This window comes from Chrysochloris asiatica, unplaced genomic scaffold, assembly GCF_000296735.1.
Source record: "Chrysochloris asiatica unplaced genomic scaffold, ChrAsi1.0 scaffold00012, whole genome shotgun sequence".
Classification (NCBI taxonomy): domain Eukaryota; kingdom Metazoa; phylum Chordata; class Mammalia; order Afrosoricida; family Chrysochloridae; genus Chrysochloris; species Chrysochloris asiatica.
The window spans coordinates 7,190,232-7,204,150 of NW_006408530.1; the positions used below are offsets into that span (position 1 = coordinate 7,190,232).

Below are 13,919 nucleotides of genomic sequence, written 5' to 3' on the forward strand. Positions count from 1 at the left end.
CCTCTGTTGGCTGTGTCCTTGTCCATGGGCTCAAGTGTCATCAGGTCTCACCACACTTTGGACCAATCAACCCTTTCTCTTCTCTTTCTCATCTCCAGGTCAACAGGAGTCAACGGATTGTTGTCATTTCTTATAAGAGGGAAATTTCAGTTCTTCATTTAGCACCTTTCACATACAGAGGGAAACATTCTTAAAAGCATAGTATAGTATTTTGAGCTTGAGAAAGTGACAATGGCAATGTTGATGATGGTGAATCACATATCAAGTGACAAGGGCATCAAGTTTGGCTGAAGATTTCTCTGACCTGTTCTCTGTTCTCATGTCATCCTCCTATTAAATGACGTTTCCTGACTCATTCAGCAATCTACACCAGCCAAAGGGATCATGGGTATTCACTGAAGTCATTTCTTATAATCTAGTTACCTGATGGAGAATCTTTGGGGGATGGGAATGGCAAGTAATGTGGGTTTAATGTACATAGTGAGACGTAAACAATGTAGATCACAGTTCACTGGTTACTGAAGTTATATACCTACAGTTATTGGAACTAATTTAATGATAACCTATTATAATAACCACTATGTGCATTATGTATGCCCATTTGTCTTTTTGTTTATGCACATTTGAAGATTTCTTCATCAAAATGTTTAACACTTGTTATATCCCATGTATTATACTGGTGGTGGTAGTGGTTGTGTTCCACCAAGTTGGTTCCAACTCATAACAACCCTGTGTAGGTTTTCCAAAGCTATAAATCTTTACAGAAGCAGAAAGCCTCATCTTTCTCCCACGGAATAGCTGGTAGATTCGAATTTGAACTGCTGACTTTGCGGTTAGCCCAGCTCATAGTCCTCTATGCTACCAGGGCTCCTTATGCTTTATACTAGACTTAGGTAGTAAGTCAGACTAACTTGTTGTTAAGTGCAGTCGAGTCATTTCTGACTCATAGCAACCCTGTATAGGGTTTCCAAGGAGCAGCTTGTGGGTTTTAACTGCAAACTTTGTAGCTAGCAGTCCAGTATTATCCTACAATGCTATACCTGGACTCATTATCCATGAGCAAACAGAGAAGTGACAGATAATTAAAGCATTGTCTGATGACAGAATTATCACTGAAGAACTGTGTACAAAGAAAGAAGGTAAGAAATAAGTGATATCTGAGATGTTGCAAAAACTATACTTAAGCTGGTTTTTCAAAGTATACAAAAATGTACAAGGACATAATCAACCATTTGAGATCAAAAGGGCAGAACTTACTCAAGGATAGAATTAGAAGGATTAGGAAAGGAGGAGGAATGGAAACAGAAAACACAGGGAAAAAGTGGGATAAATAAATGGTGTTACATTTAAAGAATTGAATCAGTGGAATGAAACAAAACGTGTGTGAATTGTTGAATGCAAAATTGATCTACTCTGTAAACCTTCATCCAATTTGCAATAAAAAGTGTTTTGTTTTGTTTGTTTAAGAATATATAAAGCATTAATATACAAAAATAACATATGTGGTTTAGAGACAAGTAGCTCTGTGCAGAACATGCTTAGAAAATGGGGATAGGGCAAGATTTTTGAGACACAAGAAGAGACAGATACAGTAGATTGAGCCAGTTTGTTAGAACTCTACTTTGCCTTGCTAAGAAGATCTCCAAAACAGATTTCATGAAATAAGAATTCTGTAAGACATTAATAGTTGTTATATTCCTAATGCTTTCCATGGTTAAATAAATTTGGAACTGATAACAGATTTCTTTACTGCAAGACTTCTTGGAATGTTTAAAGTCTTACCCATAATGTGCATTTTAGATTCTAGAATAATCTGTTATTGTTAGGTGCCATCAAGTCGGTTCTGATTCATAGCTATGGCACTTGGAACAGAATGAAACACTGCATAGCCCTGCGCCATCCTCACGATCATTCCTGTGGTTGAACTCATTGTTGCAGTCACTGTGTCAATACATCTTGTTAAGGCTCTTCCTCTTTTTCCCTCACCCTCTGCTTTGGTAAGCATGATGTTCTTCTCCAGGGACTTGTCTCTCCTATTGACATAGCCAAAGTATGGAGACGAAATCTTGCCATCCTTACTTCCAAGGAGCATTCTGACTATATTTTTCCCAAGATGTTTTTGTTCATTCTTCTAAAAGTCTTTGTTGTTGTTAGGCAGCATCGAGTTGGTTCAGACTCATAGCACAACAGAAGGAACCACTGACAGGTCCTACATCATCTTTACAATTGTTACACTTGAGCCTATTGTTGCTGCTACTGTGTCAATCCATCTCATTGGGGGTCTTCAACTTTTTTACTGACCTTTCACTTTACTAAGCATAATGTCCTTCTCCAGGGACTGGTCCTTTCCGACAACATGTTCAAAGAACCAGAGATGAAGTCTTACCATCCATGCTTCTAAGGGGCATTCTGATTATACTTCTTCCAAGACAGATTTGTTGTTCTTCTAGAATCCATAGTACTTTCAATATTCTTCACCAGCACCATAATTCAAATACATCAATTCTTGTACAGTTTTCCTTATTCATTATCCAACTTTCATATGCATATGAAATGATTGAAAATACTATGGCTTGAGTCAGGCCTTAGTCCTCATACTGACACCTTTGCTCTTTAATACTTTAAAGAAGCCTTTTGCAGCAGAGTTGTCTAATGCAATATATCTTTTGATTTCTTGACTTCTGCTTCCCTGATTGTTGATTGTGAAACCAAGTACAATGAAGTCATTGACAACTTCAATCTTTTCTTTGTTTAGTCTGTGTTATTTATTGGTTCATTTATAAGGATTTTTGTTTTATTTTTATTGAGGTGCAATCCACACTGAAGGCCATAATCTTTGATTTTCATCAGCAAGAATAAATCCTCCTTGCTTCTAGCAAACAAAGTTGTGTCATCCTGAGAGTCTATCATATGCATTATTTCCCTTGACTTAAAACATGAAAACACTTATTCCAATAGGATATCTTATGGGATTAGTCTTCCAATGTACTCAGTTAGGAAAAACGTGGCTTTACCTCCTAGGAAACCACTGAACTAGTTTAAGCATGAGAGAAACATGAGCAAATTTGGATGTAAGAAAGATCACTGGTTACAGAGATACTAGAGTGAGGTGGGCTCAAATCAACTGTAGTCCAGTTACAGAAATGTTCCTTGAGGTCCCTCCTGCCTCAGCATGGCTCTGTCCTCACAGTTCCATCTGTCTGAATAGGATTATTCAAAAAACAAAAGAAGTTACTAACCATCTCTCCCACAGCCCCCACTACTGCACTGATGTGTTCCATAATTCTTTGCAGCGGCCACACAGAATTCAGACAGTGTACTCACAGTTATGGGGTTTATTAAGGAAGTTAACAGATTACAAGTCAGGGTCACAAATATCCAGAGCACAGGTTTTCTTGTCAGGACAGCCATGCCCATAGGCAGGGCTCTCTGTGTCCGGTCAATGTTACAGAGCTCATTTCATGTTGCTGATAAATGCCCACAGGAGATACCACTCCACCTTAAGCCTCAACCTGAAGGCACTCAGCTGTAGTTCCATGGGTCAGCAAACCTTGCCCTCCCAATTAAGTGCCTCCAGGAACCTCACTCTGCAAGCAAGCCTCCTGCCCAAAGTCACCCTACTTTACTTGCTCTGTGAGCTTGGAAGCTACCTCTCTATCTCATGCTGTGACTCTTGGTTCTGCTGCTGCTTTTCTGCTGACACTCCCTGGGTCAAGGAGGTTCAGTGACACTCCCTGGGTCAAGGAGGGTCACAGCTCCCTGGGTCAAGGAGGTTCAATGTTCCGGGATCTCAGGGTCCAAAGGATGGGCTCCACTCCTAGCTCAGTTTTCTTGATGGCAGTGAAATTACCCTCTACTATCTCTGAGATGGCTCATTTTCTACCTATTTTAGAATTCCAAGTTTTTGCCATCACAATTAACTCTGCAAACCACTCACAATGGAATCATATCACCCTATCAGCATCTTTTCACACCTTCTCTTAACCCAGACCTAGCAGAACAAAAAATATATTGTTTGGTGGGAGTTACAAAGACTATGAGTAGAAGAACCATATGAAACAATTCATTGCACTGCAATTATGAAGTCTCCACTGGAACTTCTCTGACAATTAGCTTGGCAGCCAGGAGGAGTTGGTTAAATTATTTTCTTAAGAAAATGAGCTAGGTAAATGAATGTGTTATTCTCTTCTTTATGCAAATTATATATATGTTATTATATGTGCAAATTACCCAACAGTTGGGTCCATCTTAGTATTTAGCTTGGCCCTCTGTTGCCTACTGGCTTACAGTACTGAGTCCTTCCCTGCTTGGGCCAGATTGCCCACTGCCCAAGAGTTTAATGGTGCTTGATCAATAGACATGCCTGCTCTTCTTCCATCAGAAATCACCCTTACCTCAGTGCTGTTGTAAAGTAAATAAGGTCTAGGTATTTCTGAATTATTTATGTAGAGATTCAGACTGCCTTAGAGGATTCTGATCTACATGGAAACGCGTTCTTTGTAACTGAGCAATCCAGTTTGCTTCCCTTCCTTTTGCCTGCTTCAGGAAATGTTGAATTCAGGGTTGAAACTTAAAACAATATAGACGTGTTCCAGTATGGTCCTGGCCAGAAGCTGCCGTTAACTATTGGCAATCTAGTGAAAATAGCAAATGGAAAGTATACCCCAACATTCTGAGGCTGAAACTTGCTACAGTAAAGTTTGATTTCATTTTCCAAATTTCTCTTAAGGTAAATCTCTTTTTTTGACTGCTTCTGACATGTGAGCAAAAGGGTAGAAACTGTATTATTCTAATAAATGTAGCATATTTATTACTTCAGGAGGAGTTTGCAAATAAGTTTGCAAATAAAATGAAACATTTTAAATTGATATTTTGAATGCCAGTCACCATTCAAAGCAGCATTAAATCTTTCAGGCAATTGATAATGAATAATGTAATAATGTAGCTATGTGACTCTTTTAATTCATACTTTCTATAGATGATGTATTAGACATCTGTGATTCCACAGTAAATATACTAATGCCCCAAAAAATAGTTCCATGATTGTCTTGAGTTTTCATGGTTTCCCACCCACAGTTAACTTCTTGGAAGGGATCGTCTTTTTGTTACTTGGCATGAAATTGAATTTATACCAGATAAACAAAACATCCTTAGATTCTGGCAGAAACCCTTTTCAGCGAGGATATTTGGAACATGACCTTCTTCTCCCTAAGCCATCTTTAAAATCAATTAGATAGCTTGTCTACTCTGTACTTTGAAACCAATTGTAGCATTGCTTTGTCACAGCTATAACCCACATATAAAATGCGTAAAATAATAAGTAAGACAGTCTCTGAAAATAAAATTATTCAATACAGCCTGGAAATGACCCAATAAAACAGGGAATATATATATGGTGTGGTTTTGTATGATGAGCACAAGACTGCTAACCTGCTAACTACAAAGTTGACAGTTCAAACCCTCCTATACAGGGTCACTATAAGTCAGGACTGACTCGAGGGCATTTAACAGCAATATGTCTATAAACATAATATGCGCATATTTGTAGATAATCTTGTATTGTTTTAGAGTAGGTAGATCATTTCAGACATTAGATAATACTAGATTTTATTTGTGCTGATTCATGTTCAGATTTGGATCACTTGGCTATTACACTCAGCAAGGTAGATTTATTTCTAGATACACTACAGCATTTTAATATAATTGGTCTTAGATTTTGGTTCTATATACATATACTTTAAAGATAACTAGAACTTAGAAAAGTCCACTGGCCCCAATGCTTAAATTCAGTAGGACTTGGTATTATGTTGGTTTTAGTGTAGGTGAATCACCCAGCAGTGCAAAAAGGTGATGTTAGTCAAAACAAATGAGTTGTGTGTTTTTATAAAACATCCTCACAAAATGTTAATAGATAACTTACTGATTGATAGAAATAGTTTAATTTGCTTTCCATGTATTGCTGCTCTGTATGTATATATATATATATATATTTCAGAAGTCCTAGTGTAGTCCTGGTGTGGTGCTGTGGGTTAATACACCAGACTGCAAAGCTGTTTGAACTGCAAGGTTTGCAGTTCAAGCTCACCAGCTGCTCCTTGGAAACCCTATACAGGGTCGCTATGGGTTGGAATTGATTCAATGGCACTTAATGTTAAACCCACCAACTGCACCTTGAAAACCCTAAACAGGGTGGCTATGAATCAGAACTTGACAACAACAACATGTATGTCAGTTGTTTTTTTATGTGTGGTTTCACCTTCTGTAGTTAAAATTTCTTTAGAAGAAAGTAGTAATTAACAGCTACATAATAGAATTATTATAGCTATGGTGTTTTTAAGTGCCATTGAATTTGTTCTGAACTCTGATAAGTTTTCTAAGGAGCAACTGGTGGGTTTGAACTACCAACTTTGCAGTTAGCATTCCAGCATCATAGCAGGACTCCATTATAGCTATGTAAATTGCTTAATATTATGGTGAGTCCTGGTGTGACACTGTAGGATATGAACTGGACTGCTAACCACAAGGTCAGCGGTTCAAACCCACCATCTGCTCCTTGGTTGGAACCTAGTCAACAGCACTTAACAACAACATGATGATTATAAGAAGCACATCAGGGAATTCATCTCAATTTCTTTCACAACTGTTTGGTTATATGTAAACCCAACCCACCTCTATATTTAGATAAGATCTTAAGTTGGACAGTCTATGAAAATTCAAAATGTTTCATTTTTGCAACGTAGATAACATAACTCTAAGTTCTCTAAATAAAAATTAAGCACCACGGCCTCCCTTAGTGTAAGACCAGAGGAAAGAGATGGTGCCCAGCTATTACTGCCAAACATTCTGGTTAGGGTCATATTAGATGGATCCTGATAGAAAGGGAGAAAAATGTGGAGCAGAACTTCATATTCTTAAAAAACCCAAACTTACTAGGCAAAGTGAGATTGGAGGACTGTTTCCCTGAGATATTATTTAAACCTTGAACTGAAACTATTCCCTGAAAATAACTTTTTGCTAAATAGCAGGTTAACTGATAAAGTAATGAGTATCATACTTGGGCAGGAGCTCTGGTAGCGTAGTGGTTACGAATCGGGCTGCGAACCTTAAGGTCAGTGGTTTGAAACTACCAGCTGCTCCGCGGGAGAAAGATCAGGCTTTCTACTCCGTAAAGATTTACACCCTCGGAAACCCTGTACAGGGTCGCTATGGGTCGAAACCAACTCGACGGCACTTAACAACAACAACATCATACTTGGGTACTGTGCTCTTTTTAAAAAAACAACTGAATGAGACCAAATGGTCAACAATTACTCTAAAATGAGAAGGAGGCAGGGGTGGGGAGGTGGGGAGACAAGGTTAATGGGAGTAAACAACAAGAACAGAAATCATAAGAATGTTTACACAAAGTCACAGAACAATGTGTAGAAACTGTTCAATGGAAACCTGCTTTGCTGAATACAATTAACTTTTTAAAAAAGAAAACAGCTAACCAACCATATCCTGTTATTCACTGTTACTCCTTTCAGCTGAAGTTCAGAGTGAAATTGAAAGAATCTTTGAGTTGGCAAGATCGCTGCAACTGGTTGTTCTGGATGCTGACACCATCAATCACCCAGCACAACTTATTAAGACTTCCTTAGCACCAATTATTGTCCATGTAAAAGTCTCTTCTCCAAAGGTAATTGTCTTGAGGATTAGAAGCTCATTTCTTTTGAAATACTCTTTGGGCTGTGCTTTTTAGATAAGCAAGGAAAAGATCTTGTTAAGACCCAGTTAACGAGCACATTATTAAAGTCTTAGGTTTGCATAAGATATAGGCTTTCTGAGACAGCAAACAAGGAATAACCAATTCCTTAAGGAAATTCACTGCCTGTGGTAGGGAAATAGACAGTTCTCCAATTGAATAATAGAAACAGAAATTCAAGAAAGTAGAGGGGAAGTAGGCAGTGTAAATTCATAGACTATGCATTCAGTCTTGATACATGTCCTGGGTAATACTGATTCTTTTATCATGTATGTTGTCTCCCCAGTTGACAGGGTACATAGTTTAAGTAAGGTGACTCAATATGTCACATACAGCAATCCACTGCCATCAAGTCAATTCTGACTCACAGCAACACTATAGCACTATAGAACTGCCCCAGAGGGTTTCAGAGGCCATATACCTTTACAGAGCACACTGCCCCCTCTTTCTCCTATGGAGTGACTAGTGGATTTGAACTGTTAACCTTTTGGTTAGCATCTGAGCACTTGTAACCACTGTGACACCAGGACTCTTTATTTATCATACATACCGAAACCCAAAGGAGCTCTGGTAGCATAGTGGTTACGAATCGGGCTGTGAACCTTAAGGTCAGCAGTTCAAAACTACCAGCTGTTCCGTGGGAGAAGGATGAGGCTTTCTGATCCCGTAAAGATTTACAGCCTTGCAAACCCTATAAAGGGTCACTATGAGTCGGTACACAGCACATAACCAACCAACCAACACCCAAACCCAAACTTACTCCCTTTGAGTCAATTCTGACTCATAGGGATCCTAAAGGACGAAATAGAACCACTCCTTAGGGTTTCCAAGGCTACATCTATGGGAACAGATGGCCTCAACTTTTACCTGTGGAGTTTGAACCACTGAGCTTGCGGTTAGGATCCCACAGTTTTAACCTTTTTAACAAGGGCTAAAGAAGGTAAAATATCACTGTGTAAACATGTGATATTACAAATGCTGGTGTTTGTATGGAGATTTGGATCCTTTGAGGAATGTCGTTGTTCTAAGACTAAGTGCCTGAGTCGGAACCAACTCAATGGCATTTAACAACAACATCAAACACTAAGTGCTGGGTATTCTCATGCCACTGGGAAGATGAAGCTAAAAGTGAGACAGCCTCAAATTGTCCCTTTTGAATTGGGTATTGTTTGTTTTTTTAAAAAGTGATGTGGTAAAAAGTTAATGTGAAAGAGATACCCTTGGCAAGGTGCTACCCTAATAATCAGCCTCTTATCAATGCCTCTACAGTTCATTTTAGTAACTAAATACCAACTGAAGGCCTAACCAGAAAAACTGCCTCCTCTCATGTATAGAGGATAGCTAAGGAAGCTATGCCCAACCCTCTGACATCTCAGCCTTCTATTTGCAGGCATTAATCTTGGGAATCTTGGCCAAATCAGGCCCTTTGTGGAACTATTAGAATTGACTGAAATTTCCCTGGCCACTTGCAGGTTTCTGACCCAGAGCTGATGAGCGAGTCAAGTATCCTACCATTGCAGTGGAATAGATTTCAACCCCTTCTGGTCCCCTGCCCCAACCACCATGGGATCTATAAGTGCAGGAAGGGAGGCTCTCATGGGTATATATGCAAAGGCATCATAGAGCTTTATAACTAGCACTGTTTTGTGGGAGGGACTTGTTTCAGGCAAAACAAGGGAGAGGGGAGTGTATGATGGTTACAGCCCTGCTCAAATGAATAGCTACACCACTGACTTACATGTAACAATTTAACTGTTTTGCCTAGATTTCCAATCACAAAATAGGCTGATTCACATAGAGTTAAACTGGAATACTTTGGTAATAATCAGTGACAGAAAGGACTAAATACGAGGGGACTTCAAAAAGTTTATGAAAATTTTCATGAACCTTTCGTTCCATTTCTCCACAAGCTTTTGGAAGCCCCTTCGTATATCAATAACTGCTATTTATCTGACATTGAGATAGTAAATCAAAATATTATTCAACTGAATTTGGATTAAGATGATCTGATGCAGATCAATCAGTTCCTCCCCTTCTGCAGATTTCTCACTGAAATCTCTGTGTAAAATTTGGGGTGGGAACTCCAGATCCCAAGACCTCAGATAGAGCTAGAATAAAATGAACATATCCAATCCACTATAGCTGGAAGCTAGTGTAAGTGAATGATGTCATTACAGAATTTATATATAATTCCTCACATTGGCCTTCCTCTATTAATACACAGAAACAGACTATTTAAAAGGTCTAGTTTTATTTGTTTTTTCTTTCAACTCATTGACAATACCTTAATTTCCTATTTCCACCAGGTTTTGCAGCGGTTGATTAAGTCTAGAGGAAAGTCCCAAAGTAAACACTTAAATGTTCAACTGGTGGCAGCTGATAAACTTGCACAATGTCCCCCGGTAAGTCCAATCATTGTTTGTCCTAATCATTTTTGACTAGTTAGAAGAAAGTGGTTTTCTTTTCTTCATATAAGTGGTGTCATTTGTATTCTAGGAGAATAATGATGATGATAATATTGCCCTAAAGCTAAAGTATCTCTTGGAACAAGTTGATGCTATTATGTAGGGTTGCACCCAGGCATCCAGAACTGTGTGTTGTCTCTGGTGTAATAAGAAATGAACTAAGAGTCTGCTCTCCTGTTCTCCTTACTATTACCTTGATTACCTCTCAAACACTTAACAAAGCACTTTATCAAGTCATAAGGATACTTTTAAGAAAAGAAAAGAACAAAATGAAATTTTACTTTCCTTTCACTTTTATAGCAGGCATAAAAGAAAGTAATGTTGAAGGTTTGGAATTTATTAGAGTTAAGAGTTCTGTTGTGGCACTATAGCATAAGCATGGGAATGGTATCTGCAGGGTTGGAAGTTCACCACCAGCCACTCTTTGGAAACCATATACAGGGTTGCTAGGAGTCAGAGTGAATTGATGGCACTTAATAACCACAGAAGAGCTCTGTGGCTATAGCAGATGAAAGGGTCAGGTTTGAATAGTATGAAAACCCAAATTATAGTAAGTTTTCTTAGTGCCATAACCAGAAAATAGATGCTGGGTGAGAAAGCACGCACATGAGGGTGGGGCGCTGGTATCTGCTGCCATGCAATAAATATTTGTTGGATGAGTGAATGAAAGAATGTATAGACAGACAATAAGAGAGTATGTGCTCATTTATTGAATACTAACTATGTGCCATGCACTGTGGTAGATGGTTTACATAGATTATCTGTAATCTTCACAGTTGCTCAGTAAAGTAGAATATACCCACCCACTCACACCCACCCATCCCCGGTCCCCACCCAGCCACCCCCACCCACTTTACAGTTGAGGAAGCTAAAAACATACAGGTTAAGTGATTTCCCTAGGGTGACAGAGCAGTTTAGGCATCAGAACAATTAATCTGAAAGGCTGGATTATATGAAGAGAAAGGTGAATACAGATTGGAGGAAGACTCATTAACAACCTTTTCTATGCAGATGACACAACCTCGCTTGTTGTAAATGAAGACTTAAAATACTTGATGAAGATAAAGGAAACAGCCTTCAGTATGGGTTGTACTTCAGCATGAAGAAAACAAAAATCCTTACCACTGAACCAATAAATAACATCAAGAAAAGTGGAGAAATCATTGAAGTTGCTTGGATCAACCATACACACTCCATTCCTTATGCACATTTTTCTTCACATAATCCAGCCTTTCAGATTATTTCTTCAAAATATAGATTGAATAATCATGGTGAAAGAATACAACCCTGGCACACATCTTTCCTGATTTTAAACCATTCAGTGTCCACTTTTTCTGTTTGAATAACTGCCTCTTGGTCAATGTACAGGTCCACATGAACACAATTAAGTGTTCTGGAATAGTTATTCTTCTCAATGTTATCCATAGCTTGTCATGATCCACACAGTCTAAAGCCTTTGTATAGTCAATAGGGCACAAGTAAACCTCTTTCTGGTATCCTCTGCTTTCAGCCAAAATCCATCTAATGTCAGCATTCTCTCATTCTAAGTCCTCATCTGAATATGATTTGAACCACTGGCAGTTCACTGTCAGTGTACTGTTGCAGTCATTTGAAAATTATCTTTAGCAAAATTTTACGGGCATGTGATAGTAATGGCATTGTCTGATGATTTCCAAATTCCATTAGGTCACCTCTCTTTGGAATGGATACAAATGTGGATCTACTCCAATGAGTTGGCCAACTAACTATCTTCCAATTTCTTGGCATAGACAAGTGAGTGCTTCCAGTGCTGTATCAGCTTGTTTACAGATTATAATTTGTATTCCATCAGTTTCCAGAGTTGTTGTTTGCCAATACCTTCAGTACACCTTGGACTTCATCCTTTAATATGATTGGCTCTTGATCATATGCTACCTCTTGAAATGGTTGAGCATCAACCATTTCCTTTTGGTACAGTGGCTCAGTATTTCTTCCATCTTTTTTGATGCTTCCTGAATCATTCAGTATTTTGCCCATAAAATCCTTCAGTACTGCATGTCGAGCCTTGAATTTTTTCTTAGTTTCCCCAGCTTGAGAAATGCTAAGTGTGTTCTTCCCTTTTGATTTTCTAACTCCAGGTCTTTGCACATTTCATTATAATACGGCTTTGTCTTCTTAAGTTGCTCTTTGAAATTTTCTGTTTAGCTATTCTACCTCCTCATTTCTTCCATTTGCTTTAGCATCTCTACACTGGGGAGCAAGTTTCAGAGTCTCTTCTGACTTCCACTTTGGTCTTTTTCTTCTATCTTGACTTCTTCATGACCTTTTGCTTTCTTCCTGTATGATATACCTGATGTCATCCCACAACTCTTCTGGTCTTTGGTCATTATTGTCTAATTCATCAAATTTGTTCTTGAAATGATCTCTAAATTCAGGTGGAATATGTTTAGGATCATATTTTGGCTCTTGTGGATTTATATTCTTCAGCTTTACCCTGAACTTGCACATGAGCAATTTATTATCTGTTCCACTGCCTGCCCCTGGCCTTGTTTTGGCTAATGATAGGGAGCTTTTCTACTGTCTCTTTGTACAGATGTAGTCTATTTGATTTCTGTGTATTACATCTGGTGAGGTCCATGTGCAAGATCATCTTTTATGTTGTTTAAAAAAGGTATTTACAATGAATAAGTCACTGGTCTTATAAAATGCTATCATGTGAGCTTCAGCATTGTTTCTATCACCAAGGCCATATTTTCCGATGATTGATCCTCTTTGTTTATAACCTTTGCACTCTAGCACCAGTAATTATTAATACATCTTGATTGCATGTGTTAACAATTTCAGCCTGAAGAAGTTGTTAGGATTCTTCAATTTCATCATCACTGTCTTTAGTGGTTGGTACATGCATTTGTATAATGGTGGTATTAACTAGTCTTCATTGTAGGCATATGGATACTAGCCTATCACAGACAGCCTGATACTTCAAGGTAGATCTTAAAATGTTATTTTTTATGGTGAATGAGTCACCATTCCTCTTTAATTTTTCATTCCTGGTGTAGTAAACCATATGATTATCAGATTCAAAATGGCCAATACCAGTCCATTTCAACTCACTACTGCCTAGTGTGTCCTGGTGTGGCACTGTGGGTTAATGCGCTGGACTGCAAGGTCGGTTTGAACCACAAGGTTGGTGGGTCAAGTGCACCATCTGCTCCTCAGAAACCGCATACAGGATCACTATGAGTCAAAACTGACTTGAAGCACTTAACAATAACAACAATGCCTAGAATATTGATCTTTATGCATCCCATTTCATTTTGACAACTTCTAATTTTCCTAGATTCATACTCTGTACATTCCATGTTCTGATTATTAATAGCAATTTACAGCTATTTCTTCTCATTTTGAGTTGTGCCCTATCAGAAAATGAATGTCCCAAATGCTTTACTCCATTCACGTTACCACAGTCAACTCTACTTTGAGGCAGCAGCTCTTCCCCAGTCATATGTTGAATACCTTCCAATCTCAGAGGCTCATATTCCACCACTTATATCTGACAATATTCTTGTGCTATTCATTATGTTTCAATATTCAATATTCTGGGGCTCTCTGACAGTGTTCCACTGCTATTCATAAGGTTTTCAGTGACTAAATATGCAGAAGTCTTTCTCTTCTTCTCCTAGTCCGTCTTAGTCTGGAAGCTGAACTGAAACCTATCCATCATGGGTGAC

At 38.5% G+C, this 13,919-nt stretch overlaps 1 protein-coding gene across 4 annotated transcripts in view; it reads left to right on the plus strand.

The window, feature by feature from the left end:
- Positions 1-13,919, plus strand: part of CACNB4 (calcium channel, voltage-dependent, beta 4 subunit) — a 416,418-nt gene that overhangs the window by 377,585 nt on the left and 24,914 nt on the right. For all 4 annotated transcript variants that reach the window (XM_006834541.1, XM_006834544.1, XM_006834542.1 and 1 more), the window contains 2 exons: positions 7,527-7,678; positions 10,051-10,146. In XM_006834541.1, the coding sequence (XP_006834604.1) occupies positions 7,527-7,678; positions 10,051-10,146 (248 nt within the window). The remainder of the gene's footprint in view (positions 1-7,526; positions 7,679-10,050; positions 10,147-13,919) is intronic.